At 45.9% G+C, this 23,455-nt stretch overlaps 1 protein-coding gene across 3 annotated transcripts in view; it reads right to left on the bottom strand.

Moving 5' to 3' along the window:
• ETV6 (ETS variant transcription factor 6) overlaps positions 1 to 23,455 on the bottom strand; it is a 214,115-nt gene that overhangs the window by 13,616 nt on the left and 177,044 nt on the right. For all 3 annotated transcript variants that reach the window (XM_037164793.2, XM_037164794.2, XM_037164797.2), the window contains exons 4-5: positions 19,426 to 19,560; positions 5,448 to 5,993 (exon numbers count right to left, since the gene is read on the bottom strand). In XM_037164793.2, coding sequence (XP_037020688.1) covers positions 5,448 to 5,993; positions 19,426 to 19,560 — 681 coding nt within the window. The remainder of the gene's footprint in view (positions 1 to 5,447; positions 5,994 to 19,425; positions 19,561 to 23,455) is intronic.

Here is a 23,455-nt window from a genome sequence, read left to right as displayed (position 1 = left end):
AGAGGAGGGCTGGGAAAGGAGAGAGCATGGCCTGGGGTTGGGGCGTATGTGTGTGTGTGTGTGTGGGGCTTCTCTGTTTTATCTGCAGTAGGATCAACCAACCAACCAACCAACCAACCAACCAACCAACGAAATCCTCACAAACCATGAAGAAGTTTCCATTTGCAAAGCAAAACAGGAGGATTAAACAGAAGCTGTGAGACCAGCCCAGGACAAGAAGTATGCTCCACTAGGATGCGTCCTGGACTTGGAACAGCAGATCTGCACAGATCTCCAAAGTCCCCACCTCTGTGCAGCCAAGGAGGGGCTGCGAGTGGGCTCCAAAGCAGTGCACGCCAAGGAACCTTCTCCCTCAGCAGATTTTTGGGTCAAGGCCAAGGAAGGAAGAAGCAGACAGGTAGTCTGATCACCCAGGTGTTAATGGAATTGAAGAATTTTAAGAGAAAGCCAAATTGACTTTTTCTTTTAAGACCTAGCTGTCTATCGTGAAAAACAAAGCAGGAACTTAGTTTGTTTGATGGTGTAATGTAAGAGGGACATCGTGTAGGTCAGAAAAGAGGCAAAATTTGGCATTTAGAGATGCTCTGCCCATCACCTAGAGAAAGTCTGGAACAGAGGGATAGAAGATAATTTTTGAATAAATGATTTAACTATACAATTCAAAGAAAATTGGTATGCAAAGAAATAATTCCTTTTTACTTCGCTGTCTTTTACTTATGTTGATGATGTTATTGTAACCATTCCGACTGCTCTGCAAACAGCCTGCAGTCTAGAACTTGTGTCTCCTTTCTTACATCACTTGTTATTGTTCCTCCCACATGTCTTAGGTGTGGCCCATTCTCTAGAGTGCAGGTAACTCCTTGGGAAGATGGACAATGTCCTCTACTTCCGCATGCTCCCTCATGCCTAGGATTCCAAGCGCGTCGACTGACCAGACAAGTAAGCGATGCCGTAGAACAGGGGGCAAGAAACATTTTCTGTGAAAGGCCAATCAGTGAGCAGTTTAGGCTTTGCTGGCCATACCATCTCTGCTGCAACTACTCATGGCTGCACAAAAGCAGCCAGAGACAGTACTGAGTGACTGGGTGTGTCTCTGTGCCAATAAAACCCAACTTACAAAAACAGGCAGTGTCTGATTTGGCCCGAGGGCCCCAGTTTCCCATCCCTGCTCTGGAGTCCCAGGTCAGAGGGAGACAAGTGTGTTGGAGAGAATGCTAAATGGATGCTCGGGGCTGGACTCTTCACGTGTCTGAATGTCCTTTTCTTCATATGTAAAAGACCTTTCTAGCTTTGAAATCACAGAGTTGTAAGAATGAATTTCAATATACACTGAAGACATGACTCACGCCATCACCAGAGCTACACTTCATCAACTGAGGGTGTTCACTGCCAATAGACTCTTCGCTTGCAAAACACATCGGTGAGACACAGGCCAATAAAACTTTTGTGGGCTGAGGAAAATGTTAGAAGGTTGACAGATGCTGCCCCTCCTCCCGTGCCCCACCAAGCAACCTCTTCCTAGGGATAATAAACAGAACATAAGCACAGAAAGAGGCAACTCATTCACAGTTACGGTACTATTAACTACTCAATAAAAAACGGAAGCCAGGCTCTTGTCTCACTCTGGCTGATGCTTAACTCTCTCCCAGAACGCCAGCCGTACCAACTTGTTTGGCCCACTAACAGGCCATCTTATCCTTTGAAAAACAAACAACACCTTTAAAAATAAGCTCTATGTTATATTTAAATAGATCTAATTAGCATTTTGCATGGAAATTGTCAACTACCTACTGAATTTCCTTTATTGCTTATTTTACCTTTGCCACAAGATACTCATGTAAACTACCATAAATTTGCATGTAGTCTCTTAATCATATGATACATCTCAACATTAAAAAGTGAAAAACATAACTGATGAAGGGGGAGGGATTTTTAATAGATCTGGATTCTTAGATTTACATTTTTACTTGAAGTAGAAAAAAACAGACTCGACCTAATCTTGTTGATGTTTTCCACATCTGGAATAACCGCTTCCCCTCTAATTTCTACCTGTCCATATTCGAAGCATTCATCTAAACCCTGCTCAAAGCCACCCCCTCCATAAAGCCTTCCCTGATATGCCCACTCCAACCTCCTGCAGTACTTAATAGGAGTCCTTCGAAGAAACCGCATACTGTACTTACAGCTGTGTTTAGCTCTTTCATGAAGAAGATTCTATCTATGCTTCCTAGAACACTGCACCCCATGAATGCAGTACAGTGTTTTAAATGCTGAAGGTATCCAAATGCATAAACACTACTGCACCTGAGCAAATTCCATCTGAATGGATAAGAACCTGACTGTACTATTTGATCCACACTTGTAAGTAGTGCTTCTGTCCACACCCTCCAGCTATGGTACTCATTGGTGACATTCAACAGCACCTTCATTTCTTTCTGCTCTTGTTCATTCAAAAGAGCTAAGTCTTCTCATTTAACAACTGCTTTATAGAGATCTGAAGGATGATTACGGCTGTTTCGTAATGACAGAACTTTACACTCTACACAGAAATCACCCAGTGAATCTGACCTTTGATAAACAGAATCAATTTTATAAGGATCAGAGTAATCCACAAAGACACCAGGAGGATTGGGGTGGAGACACAGTGCTCTCCCAAATGAAACCAGGAGCCTAGGACTGGGATGAGCTCTCTTCGGTGGGTTACAAAATCAAGACTAAGTCTTCGATCATAGACCAGGGGTGTCAAACTCATTTTCACCAGGGGCCGCATCAGCCTCATGGTTGCCTTCAAAGGGCCGAATGTAATTTTAGGACTGTGTAAATGTAACTACTCCTTAACTAGGAGCAAGGAGCTTGGAGCTGCTGCTGGGTAGAAACAAGGTGCCAGCAGGATAAGATAAGGTGGAGGGCTGGATTCAGCCCACCTGTGTCACAGACTTTTGGAGTCAGAGTTAGACTGTAGACTTTTCAACCCTCTCATTTCACCATTGAGAAAAACAGTGACTTTTGTAAAGTTAAATGAGCTAATCCTGCATTGGGTTATACTAGTTAATACATACATCTGGAGATGTTTATACTTTTGAATATCCCATTAGAGCACTAGTAATAAATACTTTTAGGGGATTCTCTCATACCGCAGGAGTTAACTCATTCTCCCCAAGGATCTGGGTTATTTAACGTGCATATTATGATTTCCTAGAATCATCATGACAAGCACAGACTCTCCTTTTCTGTGTGTTGTTGAGAGAGAGGGCACCCATGGGAACCAGGGTTCCCCACTTGTTTAGTACAACATCCCATGGAGTGTCCTACTGAAAAGAGCACACCCATCACCCAATAATTCTGCCAAGTAGGAGTAAGAGTTGTAAAAACAGTGGCACAATTTTTAAGAATCTACTATTTTAAAATTTACAAATCTAGTAAACAAGGGAAAAATAACTCCATAGCCTAAAAGACGTAACTTTATGTCACGCAGGAGGCAGACAGAACGGACGTCAGGAAAGCAGGCCCCCGTGGTTCCCTCTGTGGTTCCCCTGTCCAAGTGACCCGCATAAAACGAATATGGCAGTAATACGCGGCTTCGAAGTGCTGTTCTGAGAACTATAAACAAGCAGGAAGGATCTGCAAAACGCCCAGGACTCCTGCGCAGTCCACGCGAGAAACGACACAAGAGGGGTCTTGCAGAAAAGCATGAAATGGGTCATTTGTAGCATTCACTGTAATACACTGACCCACCCTCCTTCTCTAACTGTCTGGGGAAATTCTCAGGTCTGCTCTAAGCTCTGCTTCCTTTCCCCCCTGTTCTTCTTTACACAGTTTTTTCCCTTTCTATTATTAAAAAAAAATACTTATCTATATGTAAAGGTGGAGCGAACAGTCACATGCCCCCCGCCCTGTGCACCCACCACCCAGCCACGGAGCCACCAGCTCAGGGCTCTCTCATTGTATGTGGTCCCCATCCGTTCTCCACACCTGACCCCGCAGGACCCTTTTGAATCAAATCCCAGATGGGGATCGTGTCATTTTTCATGGTTTTTAAAACACAAGGGCATATTTCTTTGCTCTCTGATTTTCTTGATTCAACATTCCCGATGTAAATTACCTATAACAATAAAATCAAGGCAATACTGGAGGTGTACTTGGGGCCAGAGAAAAGTCCGGAAACAAATGATTTAAATAGCAAAGGGCCAAGGAGTTGAGGCAGATGTAGTTAAGGAGCCTGCAGGGCTCTGCGTTGCCCTGGTGTGAACTTGTTAAGAAGCACTGCTCCATCCTGGTTCAACGGGTGTGTGTGTGTGTGTGTGTGTGTGTGTGTGTGTGTGTGTTGTCCTGGGGCAGGGGCTCCTGGGGGAGAGACATTTCTCACCTCTCCCTGAACAGGTCTGACCCCTCCTTCCCCCCACGTATTGCTCTCACTATGGAACACAAATCACCTTCAGCAGCCCCACAATGCCTTCCCCAGTTCCTCCAAGTCAAAACGCGCCTTCTCTCTGCTTTCCTTCCCTAGCACTTAACTACCCTTGCACACAGTGAGTGAGTAATAAATAAGTGAATAAATGCTTGTGCGTGGAATGAATGGGACGTAGGACTTATTTCATCCTGACTTATATCTTAGTTATTGGTGTTCACATCTGTCTTTCCCAGTAAATTTTGAGCTCCTCGAGGAAATAACTGTGTTAAATCAGCTCTGTGTCCCCTGCTTCCCAATGCATTTGTGCATAGTCAGTGCTCAACAAACGCCTCCCGAATGGAGTGCCGCACCAGGGAAAGAGCTAACCCTGCCAAGCGATTACAGGGTTTGGCTTCTGGAGAATGACTTCATGTACATTGTGGGAAGACAAGCAAAAATACAATGTGTAGATTTCCACTGGTTTCTTGTCTTAGGGAAGCAAATTTGGGCTTGTTGTCATCCAAGGAAAAGAATTTGAGAGTGGCTTCCTTGGTCCAACGACCCAACACCACCTACCTCCAACACCGTAATTCTGTTTTTCTCCCCTGCCCAACTCCCCAGGCGAAGGTGCATTTCAGTTACCCCCCACAGGATGGAACTGCAGGCCTGAATCTGAGCCAAAGGCTCTGTGCTGTGTCTGGTTATTCATCAGCGACGGGAAACTTCAGGACAGGGCCATCGACATGCTCATAAACCTTTCACTTTAAATGTTCTCACTTAGGCCTGATTCTGGTGTGACTCTCCTTATAAGCAGGATGCAGGACATTTATTTCTTAACATTTCTAAGGCTCATTAACTACTTCATCCCAGGGGCTCATTAACTAGTCCATTAGGGATTTCGCCTCGTCCAGGCGGAAGCCTCCACTCGCCTCCACAGAGCCTTCGAGGGCTCTGAACTGGGAATGGTATGAGGCTAGCGGTGAGTTTCTAAAAAGAGAGCGGGGCTGTGTTAGGGCCTCCCCGGGGCTGATGTGGTGGCAGAGGGGCGCCCACTTACCTGCTATCCTCCCAATGGGCATGGCGTGCTCCTCGGGCGGGGAGACGGAGACCATGATGTGGTTCATGTACGTCAGGTCTTCCCGATGCGACAGGTTGATGGGTTTCCCTTCTCGGTGCAGCCCGTCCTCGGACAGCCTGGACTGTTTGAAATCCACGGAGTGCCGGGGGTTCAAGATCAAAGGGTGCATGATGGGGCTGGGCATCAGCTGGATCACGCGTGTGCTCTCCTGCCGGGGGCTGGATGGCTTCTGGTGGGACTCGGAGGACGGTGGGCAGTGATTATTCTCTATGGGAGACACTGACAGGGGGTAGGACTCCTGGTGGTTGTTCTCCTGGTGGAGCCTCGGTCCCTGGGCCCTCTCGGCCGGGGAGAGGCGGCGGATCATGTTGTCCAGGGGGGAGCGGAGGGGCCGCGGCTCGGGGTCCGGAGACGGCCGGTGATTTGTCGTGATGGGTGACCTAGAGCGGTGCAACAGTTCAATGGTGGGAGGGTTGTGGTGCACGGTCTCCACCGACGGCCGTGGGGTCCTCTGGACACAGCTATCTGTGGAGCAGAGGGAGAGACAATCACAGCCCCAGTGAGTGCAGGGCAGGGACCTCGCGGGGGCTCTGCGGTGGTCCGCAGGGGAGCGTGTGCAGGGCAGCAACCTCCTTCCCAGGATGCAGTGTCATTTTCACCGCTTGAAAAATAATTAAAGTGCACATACTCAAAATTCTTTTCCTGCTGCTAGACAAGCTAGGAATGTCTACAAACATTCCATCAACCACCTACTAGCGGCTTGCAAACACAAGGAAGCCAAACTTTCATTCTTCATCTCTGACTCTTCGATGTGGCTTTCAGGGTCCTTAAGGATTTCTCTCCAGATGCTTTCACTGACTTAACTTTTCATAAGCAACTTTTCATATTCTCTACCTCCAGGAGTTGCTGGCATTTAATAATAATAGTAATAGTAATTACTATATTTTAAGTACTGGATTGCACTGTTTTAAATTTATAACACTCCTAAGTAGGAGACACTAACTACATTAATTCTATTTCACAGGTGAGAAAAATGGAGGCATAAGTAATCTACCCAAGGTCACACAGCCAGTTTGGGGATTAGAACCTGACTCCAATCAGATTCTAGAACCTATGTACCTATTACAATATTTACCACTTTGGTATGTACACACTGGGGGGAAAGTTCTATCAAAACCTGCTCTAAGCACGAACAGTGGGCCTAATGCACAGAATGCTGATCTAATTTTACTTGAAAGAACAGTTAGGATCACCTTGTGTCTGAGTGCACAGACCTTGTCCAAAAATGGTTAGAGACAGGCACAGATAAGTAAGAAGGAGGGATGGACACCCCTAACATACCTCCCACCCCATTCCACTTGAACTTGAACTTTCAAGCTGGTGACCTTTGAGCAAGGACAACGTCAGAAGTGTCCACAGCTCAGCCACAGACTAGTTTTGTAGGCTGGGTTCAGGGAGGAGCCAGCACACACGTGACTTTGAGTCCCTGCTGAGCACAGGAAGGATATAAATCTGCCTCTGAAAGTGGGTCTTTCCCATAGGGCTCCACACACATCTTAGTGAGGTTTTAATGGCCGTTATCTGTTCCCAGCGCTGCCTTCCCCAAAGGATGGGCGTGTCTGCGGGTCCCTGATCTGCTGAAAGACCTGTCCATGGTTCTAAGTAAAGCAAGCCAAAAGAGCCTCCTTGGTCCATGATGACAACATCCATATGAAGAACATATAGAGGGAATCTGGGAATCTGACGGGGTCAGTACACAGAGACAGAGGAGGGGGCTTTTTTAACAGTTTTTCCAGGGTCTACAGGAAAATGGGGACTCCTGTCAATCGCACCTATGACACAAGAAAAGGGAACAAAAAAAACATTGTTCATGATTATTAAGAGATCATCTGCTCGAAAGCAAAGGGTTAATTTTGTGACTACTGTGTAACCTGCTGCCATGAATTTAAAAGTGCCAAATCATTGGCATAGCTCCTGGCAGGAGAACTGGTTTAAAAAGGTACAGTATACCTCTAAACAACAGAGAACTATGCAGGCAGAAAATGGAATGAGGAGTATTTCAATATTCTGCCAAGGACTGGCCTGCAGGCTCTATGGTCAGATAAGCAAAAGAAGATGAAGTATTTATGGTATGCTACCATTTTTCTAATAAAGAAGAAGGGGCTTTCAGTTTCTGTAATGGTAGAGTGGCTTGTGTTGGACTAACCTTCCAACAGATAGAAATAATAGAATCTGCATAAAATGCATTTGTGAAAGTTATTAGAAGGTAATAAAGAAAACGGAAGGGGGTGTTACTCTCCAAAGAAAAGAAGTACACAGAGTAAGATCCAAATTTACACAGCTTTTGCCCTGATGATCCTCCTAATTCTACAAAACGTGGGGCAACTAGAAAGTGAATAGAAAGTTGCTTGAGGTATCAAGGATTAGAGAATGAAACGGAGCAGCCACTAAATTGGCATATGAAGTTTCCTCAAATCCTTAACATGTGTATTGAACAGCACATGTGCAGGGGAAACGCTAAGGAGTTCAGTGAAAAGCAATAGCTGGATGACAGAAAGATATGAGCAGAAATCTCAGGTACTGGCCACCACATTGGAGACAGAGTTTGGAGCCTAAGTCCTATGGACAAAACTCTGTAGCCACCTCAGGCTGTTTATTAACCCAGGAGTTTATTCACCTTGGGAATAAGAAAAATGCTCTAGGGCAAAGGGATTTACCTGAGGCCTAAGGGCAAAACTGTAATACATCTATCCGAACTAAATGTAAGGCCAAGCATCCACAAATTCAAAGCGACTGGCTAGTTATTTAACTGCCTGCTGGAATAAAAATCAACACCCTTCAGAGGAATAAGACCTAACAGAGTCTCTACAATGTGCTGTCTACTTTTATTGGACATGCAGCATCCATTAAAGGCTTTCTAGACATGCAAAGAAGCAGAAAAACGAGATCCATAATCAAGAGGAAAGGCAATCAATAAAAACATACTGAAATAATCTAGATGTTGAAATTAGCAAACACACACACACACACACACACACACACACACACACAACCCCAAAACTTTAAAGCAGCTGTAAGTTCAAACATGTAAAGGAAGTGATGGCCATAATGAGCAATAACAGATGGACACTGTCAGAAGAAAAATGCAAACTGTAAAAGAAGATGACGAAGGGGAAGAGGATTCAAGGACTGAAAAACTACAATCTGAAATGAAAAACTGGACTGGATGGACTTGATAGCAGGCTGGAGATGACAGAAGATAGGGTTAGTAAACCTGAAGACAAATTAATAAAAATTAAAAACACACAGATCCTCAGTGATCTTTGAAACAGTATTAAATGGTGTAACAGACAGAACAAAAAACGGGGTAAAATTTTTTTAAGAAATAATTGCCAAATGGTCCCTAAATTTGGTGACAGTGACAAATAAGGTTCTAAGAAGCTTGTCAAATCCCAAGCAAAATAAATACAATGAAAGCTACACCCAGTCACATCATAGTCAAACTGTTCAAAACCTTAAAAGAGAAAATCTTGAAAGCAACCAAAGGAAAAAAGACACACGATGTACAAGGGAAAAGTTGTGCTACTTTTGAATAACTCTTTAAATACCAAGAGAAGGAGATGGGTGTGTGCGTGTGTGAGAGACAGAGAGAGAGAGAGAGAGAGAGAGGGAGGAAGAGAGAGAGTAAACGTGTGCACCAGAAGACACAGATGGAGACCTACAGACTGAAAGAGACTTAGGACACCCATTGAGCATTCCCAATGGATAGACCCTTGGTCGGACTCTGATTTAAACTGGACTGGGTGGACGTAATGGCAGTGGGAGCTGACAGGAAGACAGGTCAGTAAACTGGCGATATCAAGAAACTATCAGTTTTCAGGTGATATGACAGCTCTGTGATTATGATTTTATAAAGGGTCCTTACCTTTTTAGTCCTGTACTGAGACATTTAGATGAAATCATATACCTGGGATTTGCTTTACAAAAACCTGAATGGTGAATCGGAGAGCAGGTGAGGCACAGAGGAGACAAGAATGGCCACAATTCAGCATTAAAGCTGGAGATGAGTCTATTTTGGTTCATTATACAATTCTACTTTTGTATCCATTTGATATTTTCTACTATAAAAAGTTTTTTTAAGTGCTTAATCAATCTTGCAATGATACGGGTTGGGATACCAAGTGCTAACTTCCTCACTTGAACCCAGATGCAAATGAATGTTTACAGGGTACTGATTAGACCCATGGAGTCAACTTTAATGGCTGAAATTATTAGCACGATGGAAATGATCTGCAATCTTTTAGGGATGAGGCAATCTTTAACAGCTAATGTGGATCTCAATCCTGCTATCCATGAAAAGGAATTCATCTTTTGTCCATGGTTCACTTTTCATTTGTTACAGAATATGGCCATCGTAAGCAACTATTTTAAGATACTTGCATTTTGAAGTTTCAGATATTTTCTTCCAAATGTCATTGGCAGAATCGCTCCCTTTCCTTAAAAGCTTATTAAGGTTTAAAAATACTTAAGGATGATGCAGACCATGTACTGAAAAATTCTATTTCCTGAATCCATTTCCCGTCTTACAAATTTCAAAATGAACACAGGCGTTGGCCAGTGGTCTGGTTACCTGCAGCCTTCCTTTGATGTCCTGGGCTGCAAGGCTCAGCCTATGGGCGTGCACTCGCGGCAGGCCTTAGGAAGTCTGGGAGGACTATGGGAGGATGAACTTTCATGCCAAGGGTAAAGAGGAACTGACGTAATGTCCTGGGGAGATTTCACTCTCTGTTCCTGCCCAGATCTTTGGGAACAATAAAGGAGGGAGACAGTGCTCTGGATAATCAACTCAGATTTTACTTTTGACTCAGTATCCGGACAGGAACAGGACTTGGAGGAGCTTGATTTATTTCTTTGTCTGCAGACACCACTCAAAGAGGAAGTACTTGATGAAGTTGATAACATTAATGGTAGAGAACTGGATCCGAGGGTATTAATTCCAGGCCACTGGTGGTCTGGGCAAAACCAATGTCAAGGCTGAAAGGCCTGCAGTGAGGTCTTCCAGGCTTTTGTTTCAGTTTGCAAAGCGCGCCCACGGATGGAGAGGGCTGTGAGGTTGCTACCCTGCTGCCTGATGCTTCTGTTATTGTAAGTTGGCAGCAGGGTATGGAAACTTACAAGACCAGAGCCGGCAGGCAGAGAAGCTCCGGACACAGGAAACGCACCGAGCGGACAGTGGGTGCATTAAATCCTTCACATGTAGGAGTCTTCTGTCTAAAACAAGAAGATTTTTTTGGTCTGGCCTTGATGTCTGGGTTTGTTCTTGGTGGACTGCCCAGCTAGAAAACTGAGAAATTATCCACATTGCCCTCGGTCTGAAGGTCTTGATATGGGAGGGAAATACTGAAGGAAGAGGGAGGGAAAGCCACACATAATTAGTGTGGGTGTGGGAGGAAGAGGGAAAGGAAGAAAAAGACCAAGGACTGGTAGGGAACCCATCCTTGTTGAAAGTGTTTTCTGATCCCAAGCCTTTCTCTTTGTGCGTCTCTTTTAGAAACAAATAGTCCCTTCTCACTACCAATCAGCCCCAAAGTAAATCAGGTAGTTGAATGCAATGATTACAAAACAAAAACAAAAACCTGTCTGATTTTTCTTTCCTTTTATTTAACAGAAAAGCTTCTCTATTTAAAATTTACCAAAATTTGACCCAATTCAATCATTTATAAATACTAAATACTAGTAAATCTTAAAGAAAACAAAAACAACAACAAAAAACCGTCATTGGTTCGAGTCATGAGTTTTGACTAGCCAATTTCCAGGGCAGGACAAAGGCAAAGATCCAGTTTATAGCCCACACACCGGGATCTCATGTCCGTCAACACGCTTTCTCTAAGACCAGGGATGATAAGAGAAGTCAAGTTAGGGAGATGCAAATCAACAGGCCCAGTAGGTAAATCTCATTCACCAGCCTCAGTCCATCCTATTCCACATTCTTCCAGAAGGATCTCTTTCCCAGAACAATTTTGTAAAAGATTAGTGGGAGCAACGAATGGCATAAAGAACTATATGGAGATCAAAGGGTCTAGGTCTCGAGGTGGAATTTTAAACAGATTTCATATATACACCTAAGTTGTCACTACTTGTGATGGCTTGAATTGTGCTTCGCAGGTGTCCCTGTGGGTGTAATTAGTTAAGGTAAGGTCATATGAGAGTCAGGTGGGCCCCTAATCCGGTATGACTGGGTCCTTAGGAAAAGGGGAATTTGGAGCCACGGACGTACACACACTGCGTGACTGAATGTTTTGCCTCACAGTGATTACAAAATAGATGAATCACAGAACCTTGAGTGACGTCAACTACATTCTAAGCAGTGTCTTGGATGCAAAGAGTAAGGAAATGTGGTCCTTGCTCTGAAAAATGTCATAATTTAATGGAGAAAACAGACACAATAAAAAAAATCACATCAAAAGGTTTCAGGGCTGAAAAAGTCAGCGCACGCAGGGAGCACGCGGTGTGAAGAGGAAGTCAAGAAGCGGAGGAGCACCAAAGACTGCAGCGCACCCCCAGAAGCTGGTTCTCTCTCACTGTCCTCAGAAGGAACCCGTCCAGCCCATGCTTTGATCTTGGACTTCCAGCCTTCAGGACTGTGAGATGATAAATTTCTGTTGTTTAAGCCAACTATTTGTGCTACTTTGCTATGGTGGAAACAAATATACCTCTCATCCCCTGCTCCCTTTCCAAGAGTTTCAGGCAAGACTCTCCACTGACCCTTCACCTGCCTGCTTGTTTCAGTCTATTCATCTCAACAAGTTGCCAGTGCTACTGAATTCACTTGTAGGGCCTGAGAATAAAACTCAGGTTTGCAGGGTATGATTTACAGGTGTTTGAGGCCATATACCATAAAGCCTAAGTAAGCTCTTTACATTTTATAAGCATTTGGAGAAAGGAACTGAAAAAAGCTACACAGGTAACTTGCAGGACTCTGAGGTTTCAGCTTCATTAGTGTGGGCGGAAGGCCTCCAGACAGGTTACCTCTGCCAGTGGCTCAGTACGGAGAGCAGAAGCAGGCCTGCGTCAGTTGTAAGCTGTCTTTGCCTTTCGCAGGCGGGCAGGGTTGAGGAAGGAATCTCCTTCAGTCTCAATAAAGCAGCGCAAAAGAAGTAAATGAAATCAAGGCATCAGATTTCAAATGAGCCTACTGGACCCGTGGGTGTAAGCCCTGTAAGGCGTTTGCAGGCACGGGGTCAGGGTGGCACGAAGACAAGGCAGAGGAGTGCTGACAGGGGAAAGGGCGAGAGAGCGTCGTGAGGGCCTCCCAGTTTGGAAGTGAACCCAGGTGGCTCCCAGTCCCCTTCTCTCAAAAAAATCAGATGACATTTCCCTCAGGGTAGGAGGAAGTTTCTTGAAGACTTCCTGCCTACCTCGGGACAGGTATTCATGCACATCAGTGATCCTTGCCCCTAAAACTTGTGGCTTAATGGAGCCCGCTCTTGGGCTAAGAGCAACTTTTACGAGTGGAGGAAGCCAGAGGAGGCAGGGAAGGTGAGCAGGTCCTCCCTGAAGCAGGCGGACCGCCCAGGCCACTGAAAACAGGCTCTGTGCACCATCCAGTGGCTCCACACTGACCCGTCACCATCAAATATCGCATCAGGGGACCAAGGTCAGAGAGTAAAAGGTCATGCTGACCTCGACCATGAAAGGCAGTAAGCAAAGCAGAAGAAAGGAGTTAGGAAACTGGAGTGTGGCCTGATAGTGGGAAAAGGCGTTATTAGCTGGTTCCCTGGAGGACAGCAGGAAGTCAAGATCCGGGCCTATTGTTCCTTGGGTAGAATCTCGTGACCTGTCAGGTCCAAGAGTCACAGGATTGAAAGGGGCACACAAAGGTTAATCTTATAGTTCTTAAATGTGTGAGGGGACACCCCCAGAAGTTTAATAGGTTCCAAAGGGGTCACATAGGACCTACCACGTGCCAGGTACTGTGAGGGTACGTTACAAGTAAACGTGGTGCTTATTTTCACATTGGGCTGTGTCCTGACAGTAACTAAGGCTGGGACTTCAGATGTATTTAACCACAGAAATAATGCTATTTATGGTGCCCGGTTAACCAATGAAGAATCCTAGAATAATGGCGTGGGTAGGCAAAAGAACCTTCCTATGTCTGGATGACGTAAATGTGGTGTTTACGTGAAGTGCATGCAGTTGCAATAATGGGATTAGTTAGGAAAACTGAAATTGAAGGTAAATGAACCAACCAACCATTGCTGCACAACAATGTGGATATATTTAACACTACTGAACACTTAAACATGGTTAAGGTGATAAATGCTATGTATATTTTATCACAATTACATTTTTGAATTTAAGAGAAAAACCCCAATCAAATAGTGGCAAAAAAATCAAATAATGATAGTAAATAGCATTTATTGAGTGCTTGCTATCTGACAGATGTTCTAAGGGCCTTTTCCATACTAACTTGATCCTTTCTTATACCAGTCATATTCAGTAGGTCTACTTTCCTTAGTTTACAGGTGGAAACTGAGGCACAAGGAAGTGTAGTAACTTGGCTAATGTCACCCGACTGGTAAACTGGGGAGCTGGGATCTGAAAAGCTGGGCTGGACCCAGAGTGTAGACACACACACCATTATCTACTCTGGCTCCACCACGCATCCCACAGTTACCATGGGTTACGAAGATGTCAGACCCTAACCTATGGCCTCCTTGACAGACATCAACACCATTCCAGCAAGACTGGAGAATCGGGGGTGTTTTCCAATAACAACCAGTAATAGGATATGGCCTGGCAGCTAAAAGCTTCATCTCCCCTGCTGCCCAGTCAGCAGCTGTCCTGAGGGCTGGCTCAGTGCCCGACTCAGAGCCCACGCTTCTCACAGGCTGCGGGTGTTTGCTGCACTAAGTCCGGTCATCCCGAGGCAGTCCGTGATCGGTGGGGGTTGATTCAGTCCAAATTAGTGCCAGCTTTTCATTTCATGAATTGAAGGCCTACACTGGTGTCTCAGAGGTTATCTCTGACTTGTTATTTAGATTCGGCAGTTTCAAGTACCATGAAGCAGAACAATTTGAAGTAGGTGTGCTGGGACCTGCCACACTGTACCCCAGTCAGGAGACTTGACTTGGCATCCTGATCTCCATAATTCTATTCATCATCCATTCATTTGTTCCATTTTTAGGGTGTTTGCAAAAAAATTATTAATGAAGATGTTATTCTGGTTGGCTCATTCATGCACAGGCACTGGAGTCACGTGGGCTGGGGTTACGGTTTAGCTCTGTTCCTTGGCAGCTGTGCGATTTAGGGCACGCTACTTCACTGCTCTCGCCCCGGTTTCCTCACCTTTAAAGTGGAAATAAATATCGCCTTCTTTAAAGGCTGGCTGTGAAGATGGAATGACTGAAACATGTAAGAGCTTAGAACAGGACCTGGTGTATGGAAAGGGCCCAAGAAAGGTCAGCTCTTATTTTGATTTTATAAAGCAGATCCATGTACCTCATTTTCTCTAATTCTTTCATTAAGTTTGTGCACGATTTCCTTCCTCCCAAACAGTCTTTGGGCATTTGGGTTGGGAGGCTGGGTGGGTGTGGAGAGGTAATGCTTCCCTTCATAAAGCAATCAAAATACCTAAAAATTCTGTGGACCACCCCAGAATGCAGGCCACTGATCCTGCCCCCCATCAAAGACGTGGTTTCTTTCTACTCTCTTACCCCGTGCTGAGAAAAACAGTACTCTGACACTTGAAATTTCTCATCTTCACTTTCGCTTCCCATGTTCATCTGGTGACAAAGAGCTGCCCCAGAGCAGAACTTTTGCCTTAAAACGGTGTCTCCTGTTGCAGAAACAATCAGAGTACTGCGTGTGTAAATATTTTCAAATGAAAGTTCTTAAAGTCACCTCCCAGTTTCTTAGATGGGGCACAGGAGCGGGAGGAACTGAAGCTGAAGTTATAGGAGGGCCCTCCAGAGAGGGGGTGGGATTAAGAACATTTAGGAACTATAGCTTTTATCTTTTCTCTAGACACTCGTGCACGTCTGGGCTGAAAGGGTTAACTCTGCCGTTCGGAGACTAGCCCAGACTGAAAGCACGTTTTATATATAGCTCAGTGAACATTTAGGGAATCACTATTCAAGTATTCTAACACTGAAGGACCAGTGGCAATCTAATACATACTTTGGGACAGACCCCTTCTTTTATATGTTCCATGGGAGTTAAAAGCAAGTAACTTTGGAACCTAAGGTATTAAAAAAAAGTTGGTATTACAACTGTGTGTAGTGAAATAAATTTATTTCAAAATGATTTGCCGGTCTGAAATGTCTAAAGATGTTTTGCCCCCTGGCTTTAGTGAAGAAGTAGTATCATTGTTTATTTTGCCTCCTGCCAACAAAACTAGCTGATTCATAGCATGCAGATAAAATGGGTCAGAGCAATCAAAGAAAAGAAACTGAGGAGAGAGTTCAGCTGTTTCTGAGCAACACCAGGCAGGACACTGACAGGATTTTCCAGATTTCAGTTGCCCCTGAAGGTAGAGAATGAGTCTCATTCATCTTCATTATCACCCAGGGAGGCTCAGACCCTGGATTAAAATGTGAGGATTTGAGAGCTGTAAGATCTGAGAGCATTTAGTCTAATCGCAACTGGGGAAGCTGAGGGCCAGAGAAATGAGAATTTAGCCCTTATGATTGTTCTGGAAGAATGGTGGGTTAGAACCTGGTTTCCTGACTTCCGATACCATTCTTCAAGAAGATTTCATCTAAGCTGACCGTGTATCCCAGTTCATCAGAGATAGCTCTGGTTTTATGCCTATTGCCCTAGCTTGCTTTTTAGAGTCCTGTTTCAATGTCAAAAACGGCTTGGTATAGACGAAAAATTGTAAGGTTACCTTAGTTATAGAATATTGTACTCTCTCCCCATAAGTAAATAAGGAAAAAGAGTGGAAATGCTGGTTTTCCTAGACCTAGGTGGTAATCTGATGACTGCTTTGCCCAAGGCATGACAAATTTAGAACAGATATGGAGATGATAAGTGCTTACCAAAAACAGGGTGTGAATTAATAGGATCACCCTCCTCTCTTGTCAGAGCCTGGAGCAGGGCCTCTGAGGTAACACCACCTTCCTAGCTTACGGGACTGCCCTGTGGCTGCTAGTGAGGGAAGCTCGGTTTCCAGGCAATGCACTCAGAGGTGCAATTTGCAGGGACTGCTGCTAGATTAAACAAGATGCCTTTTTACTGTGAGATACATTCCCACTGTGAAATTACGACTGTCCGAATTGGTTAAGTGGGTGGCGGTGACGAGGTGGAGTCACAGGGGGTTGAATGAAGCTCTGTGTTCGCACTTCGCTCTGCACGCCTTGAGGTGCTGGCCTCCTCGGGGGACGAGTTGGGCCCTGTCTGAGATGCCTCTGTTCTCCTTCCATTCTGTCATATGTCTCTGGGCCAAGTGAAGAGCAACGTACTTGGACATGGCACCGTGTTCCCGATTATGTAAAATAAATCACTGGGCATATAATAGTTGATATGCATAATTTCACTTTGCAGACTTTTTCGGGACAAGCTCTTTCTGTATGTTAACATATACCCATATTAATGTGTTACCAGCACAAGTAAATACCACAGTATTGATTCCAGAGATAGTTCACGCTGAACTAGATATTTCTCATGGTTGGTGGTAAAGAAAGGGAAGAGGTGGGAGGTGGCTGGGGGGTGGGGAACCTGCACTGGGTCCATTCACCTCCCTAGTCAGTTCCTTTGTCACCAAGGACACCAATACATCAGGAAGTCTCAGGCAAGCAGCCTCTTCAGACCACCTCTGTGCCTTGTATAGCTTTTCATTCACTACCACCTGACAAAGACCCACACACTTCCTTTCTTGTGTGTCCACCTGTTCATCCGAGAGCATGCCCTGCGTCTGAACAGGCAAAGGAGAGCACACGCATTCTCAGATCCTGTTTCCTGGCTGTCAGCTCTAAGGAATGGTCTCTGAGAACAGAGTACTTTTAAGAGCTGGGTCTGCAGCAGAGCTAACTGGTTCACAGGGCGATGAAGCCCTTGACCTTGGCCTCATTAGTTCCATTCTTTTACCTACTGAGCTCATCTGCACCACCATCATAACACTTGAGAGCACAGCTCATTACCACGTAGGTCGAGGCACATCTGTATTTACTCGGGTTGAGAGTAGTTCTGAGAGTAAGCCAGCTTTCTCTATTGATTAGCTCCAGCAAATGAGAACAACGGCAAACACGCCTACTTATGAGTCAAATCAAGCCATGGGGAAAGGAGGAAAGATTTGTGATGAGGTGAGGCCATTGATCTCCAATCACATTTGGGAGTAAAAAGAGGAATTCCAAATGGATTTCTTTTAAAGTAATGAGAAAAAGAGAGAGAGAGAGAAACCCATCACACGCTCTTTTTATCTGAAGAGGCAGGCAGGGTAGCACGGTTCTCGCCTTAATGTCAAGCTTCAGTAAACCTACCTCCTCTCCTCTGGAGTAGCTGCTGGTTATTATGCAAGCAGGAAATGTACATGCGGGAAGAGCAGAAGAATGAGGAAACCCAACTGGGGGTGGGGTCAGCTGCTAAATTTAGCAAAGGGTAAAACCAGAAGAAGGGAGGAAGGAAATGGGCAGGGGGCAGGCAAGACACACTCTTCTCATCCCCATCACCACGAAAGCCAGGGGACTGGCTGCGAAACCCTTGGCACGAAGAGGACATGCCGATCGCCTGGAGTCAGGCTCTTTTGTGAAGTGTTAATTAAGTAAACTTCTCATTTAAAAAAAAATTTACCAGCAGCAAAACAAAAATATTAGCCCTGCTCCTGGGCACGATCTATCAACTTCAGGAAATGCCCCAAGGGACCAGGGTTTTAGTCCCCTAGTCATCTGGTCTTTAGAAAAAATAAAGTTGAAAGTACTGCTTTGAGTGACCACATCTGCTGTCTAAGCAACCTGGGCTGGAGCACATGGACATAAACTCCCCAGAGGCACCGCTGTTCAATGGAACGATGCACGAAGTCAGATTTTTATGCCCTATTTCCATACCGGTACGCCTGCTTTGGAACTACGTCCTGGGCCACAATTCAAGTATGGTTTTCTGCTCTGTTTTCTCTCGATGATGTTAATGATGGGTGTGACGCACAGGAGATGACAGCACCTGGGACAGCTGAAGCACGCACTTACGCTGAGTGCGTGTGCTGCAAGAAGCCACCCTTGGAGCAGGGAGAAGAAACCTCTGCACCGCCCCCTCCGAGTTCTTAGGGTTTGGGTCTTTTTTTCTTCCTCCAGCGTTTATTACCCTCTGCTTACAGATCTTCAGTGACTCCCCATTACTTTCCTGCATCAAAGTCCTCCACATTCTATTTCCAGTTTAACCTCCTTGCAGTAAGTAGCTCTGTGGAGTCAGTGTTGATCGTTGTTGAAGCACAATGACGGCTCCCACAGGTGTATTTAGTTTAGTCTCTCTATTTGGGGTATGTTTGAAATTTCTGTAAACAAAAGACTGCTGGGGTGGCGTGGGGAGCGGGCAGGGTTGGGGAGAAGATGAGCTCTACAGCCCAAGTCACACAACTGCTTTCTATTCCAAGGACTTACTCCATCCTATGTCATTCTCTCTGCTTGGGATGCTCTCCACTTCAGCTCTGCTTATCTGAATCCAGCCGGGCGAGCGAGGACTCCTCCAGAGCCACCTCGTTCATGAAGCTGACCCTGCTGCTTGCACCCGATGTGGCTCCCCTCCAACCCCCTTTTCAGGATGCCTACTATTATACGTGTACATCTTTCTCATTGCTTCCCCCAGACTGTGAGTTGCACAGAACCAAGAGTGTATCTTATTCACCTTGGCATTTCCCCAGGGTCTTATACAAAGTGAGCACTCAAGAATTTGTTGACTGAAAAAGGAATCACATTTTAAAAAAAAAGAACAACTCATCGAATTAGGACTAAACCTCCTTGGGTACCTTCTTCGTGGTTCTGATGCAGTATGACTTCCGGCTGTGTGTGGATTGAGTTTCCGGGGTGGAAGAATGGTGAAAAGAGGATCCGAGGTTTCCTCTGCTTCAGAATATGCTGAAGGAGTTCATAGAGTACATCACCTGGGAAGAAGGAAAGAGAAATAAAGAAATGGGGACATTTTATTCCACTGTGTACTGAGCCTCGCCTCCGCGTGGCCGTGTCTCGTGAGCGAGACAGGCTGCTGCCTGCTTGCACAGCGGTTACAGGGATTCACGGATGCGCCGGCTGGAACTCCGAAGGTCAGAGCTATGTCATTTTTTCAATAGAACTTTCTGCTTATGAAATATACAAAAGCTTTATAAAATGCCAAAAACCAGGAAGAAAACAAAGCCACCTATAATTCTATCACTCAGAGGAAAGAAGCCCTGCTCACCCTTCTCCACAGTTAATGATTAGGATCAAGCTTATCGTAGGTTAGTGTCCCTCTTGGTCCTTTCCCATCACTGAACAGTCCCAGGGGCTGCACAGTGCTAGCGTTTCGTGGGGGAGTTGTAGACGTTTTTGAAATCTGAGTTGTCCTGATTTATTGCTTTTACTTTTGTGAAAATATCCTTTCCACACCCATCTCTGCTTGCATCACAGAAGATTCAAAGCATTATGAAATCATTACGTGTGAAGAGTTTTAATGTTTCAATGACAACTCATAGATTCTTCATAGCAATCATTCCAAAAAACCCCCAAATCAAAACCATGCTTTTCTACCCACCCAATTCCATCAGGGTGCTAACTGTTGAAGAGGATGCATCCCTCCTTTAAAAATACAACACAAGCATTACTCCAAGGTCCCACCATTTCCAGAAAGTCACTTTCAGGTGTCAGTACCCTTGCAGAGAATGGTGGGGGCTGTTCTGTTCTGATGTATTTGGGGTTTGAAGTGTCCACTGAACACTTTATTAGAGAAAGAAAACCTGTCATGGTCTTGTCCCACCCTTTTGGCTTAGACCCAATTGCAAAATGCAGGTGGGTGCCTGAAAACCCCTTAGGGGTCGGGGATCAATCTTTAAAATACCAGTCTTCTGACTGTCCACCTCCCCCCCACGCCCTCCGCAGGCAGGTACACGGTTAACACCTGTCCAAACAATGGGTTTTTATCTCTGATGTGGGCCATTTTAAAGAGTCTTTAATTAACAACTTAATTTAATGGCATATTTGGGGCTGTAGATATTGCTACATTATTTTTTTTCTTTTAAACTGAGCCTGGACCTAAGAAGTGCTCTGTGTCAAAGTTGGTGCAAACCTCTGCTCCTTTTCCAGTGACACCAAATAACAGCTGCGTGACCTACTCCAAGGGCCTCCCGAGGTCTCTCACGGCTGCTCTGGCTTGTTCCTTCCTCTGCCTTTGACTTTTGGTTGTTATTAATATAACTTACTGCCACTATTTACTATTATGACTCAATAAAGCAAAAGACTAAAGAGAGCTGAAGATACCATGTCGCTTTTAATGAAATGGGCGGGAAGGCGCAGAGGTGCTCTGAATCAGACTTTTACAAAGCCCCGCAGAAGGCGGAGCCGTGGCACATGGACACGGCTGCGTTTGGCAGCTGGGAGGGAGCTCAGGGAACCGCGGTCCGGCGGTCCTGTCATGTTGTCTCCAAAGAGACATCCCTATTTTAATGATTCACATTGTAATCACTCACAAAAATAAGTCCCTAAGCAACACTTTGTTTCTTATGGTTTAGTGTAACGTCTTCCTAAACTTCTCTTAATTCACAGGGCCTCACACTTGCTGCGTTTATCCTGTGGGTTTCAGCGGGGCTGTATTTCGGCAGGGTGCAGAAGAGAAAAACACTGAAAAATGTGTTCCTGATGACGGCTATTACTGAAAAAAAAAAAAAAAAAAAAGGTCTGTAATTAGTGCACCCGTTTTGGAAGGGGAGGCCAGGAAACACAAATTTAGTGTCTGTGAGGGTGTGCACCTTTGCTGGCTCGGAGAGGCACGCTGCGGTGCCGGGAAGGCACAGACTGCTGGGCTGCAGGGCCTCAGCTGGCCCACCCAGTTGACCTTGCTGGAGTCCCTGCACTTCTCTGCAGAAAGCAAACCACACCCACCTCAAAGGCAGTGAGGTGTAAATGAGAGGAACGTCTCAAAGCACCTAGAGCAGGGTCTGGGGCACTGTCGGCCCTAACGGCTCCCTGGAGGTCACTCCCGGGGCTAGAGAAGCTCTGAGGTGTGGTGGCTAAAGAATGGGAGGGGAGGGAGCAGGCCGCCTGCTTTGCTGTGTTGCCGTTCCTCTCTGCATGGGGAGAGAGAGAGCGCGGCACCAACGTGGATCGGGAAGGATCCACGCCGGGGAGTTGGACGGGTGCCCTAGGCACGTCCTCTGACACTTCTAGGCCTCAGTCGGTTCCCTCCTCTCTACAGTGGCCTGTAAACAGCATCCACCTCACGGAGTACAGTGAGGAGTCCCGGGTAATGAGCTCATCACAGCACCAGACACCAGTAAGAGCTCAGCAAACAATAGCTGTGTCCGTGACCTCTGCAGTCACCATCACCACCGCCATTATTGACATTACTAAAGTGGTTTCGAACAGACCTGAAGGCCCCTGTGGAGGTCTCCCATACGGAACACGGAAGGAGTGTCTGGGTGATGGTCAGTGAATGCTATGTTTCCCTTCCAGAGAGGGCAAAGGTTCACTGGGGCCCTTCACCCGTTCTTGGCCTCTGCGGACACCTCCCTTGGCCTGGGGGGCTAAGCCCGCAGCAGGGCTGACGAGTGGTCTGCCCCGCACTTTCCCAGGTCTTCGGTGCCAGCTCTCTTCAGCCTCCCACCCCAAAGCTGGCAAAGCGAGCCAGGCAGTGAAGGTTCGTCCCTGAGTGGGCAGGAAAAAGCGGGGCGGTGGAGGAGAGGCGCAGCAGGTCAGGCTGGACCTGGCCCGTTCCATACCTGAACTGTAAGCCTATTCTGAAAACGAGTAACACAGCATTCACAAGCACCACCCGGGACAGCTGGCTAATGGGTGGGAACAAGGGCCAAGAAAAAACTTCATTCTAAGGTCGTGAAGTGTGGCCATAGCTGGGTCTATCCGTTCCCTGACACGTTTCCTCAGTGACCAGGGGCTCGGCTGGGGAATGTGTCAGGCTCAGCACAAACACGCCACTCCTGGTGGGGCGTTTCACAACTAACTGTGAAACAGTCTGTGGGCATAGGACTGGCAGGAATAACAGTGTCTGCCTGACAATAGCTGGGAATCAGCCTGAGAGAGTATTCTAGAGGTTTCTTGTAACGACTCAAACTTGTGTTCAGTACAAGTCCCCCGCCTCCCCTCCGCCAAGAAGTGGCTTTGGCGGCGTACCTGCAGGGATGGGCAGCCGGCCACAGCATAAGCAAACCATTTTTGGACAGCTCTAGTTGGTGGTGCTTCTGCTGAGCTGGAATCTGGCCCCCTGCGCAAGCTCATATACTTTGGTTCCTAGTTTTGGCTACTGGAGCCACACCAACCGTGTCCTGTCTACGACTGTTTTCTAAATAAACAAAGGTGGCTCCCACTCTCCTCCACCTCTGCAGTCCCTTGACTCCTCCAACACCCGGCCTGTTCCCTCCATACACTCTTAGAACGTTCCTACAGGCAGAAGATCCTATCTGAAAAGTAGTAGTAAAAAAAGATCTCTGGAGTAAAGAAGGTATTTTAAAATGTTATATTTATTTGCTGTTGAAAATAAAGAGCATGAGCCAAAGCACTCACATCTAACTTAGCTAATGATCACTGGCTCGAATTCAAAAGGCACTTTTCGGAAAATTCTTGGCCCACTTGATTCTTGATAAATCTTCTCCGTCTTCCCAGAAAAGAAATAACTAGTCCTAACCGTAAAAGGTGCCTCTAGCTTTTGTTAAAGCCTGCACAAACCTGCGCGCACACATACGGCACTCATGTGCACACGCTCGTGCAGAGGCGGGCTTACCCTGCAGCTAGTGAGTTTCAGGGGCCTTCACTTACACTGTCCCTTGGGAGGAGCCTTAGAACGATCTGCGACCC

This window comes from Artibeus jamaicensis, unplaced genomic scaffold (assembly GCF_021234435.1).
Source record: "Artibeus jamaicensis isolate MK-2021 breed Jamaican fruit bat unplaced genomic scaffold, CSHL_Jam_final contig_233, whole genome shotgun sequence".
Taxonomy (NCBI): domain Eukaryota; kingdom Metazoa; phylum Chordata; class Mammalia; order Chiroptera; family Phyllostomidae; genus Artibeus; species Artibeus jamaicensis.
This window is presented reverse-complemented; position numbering and strand designations above follow the sequence as displayed.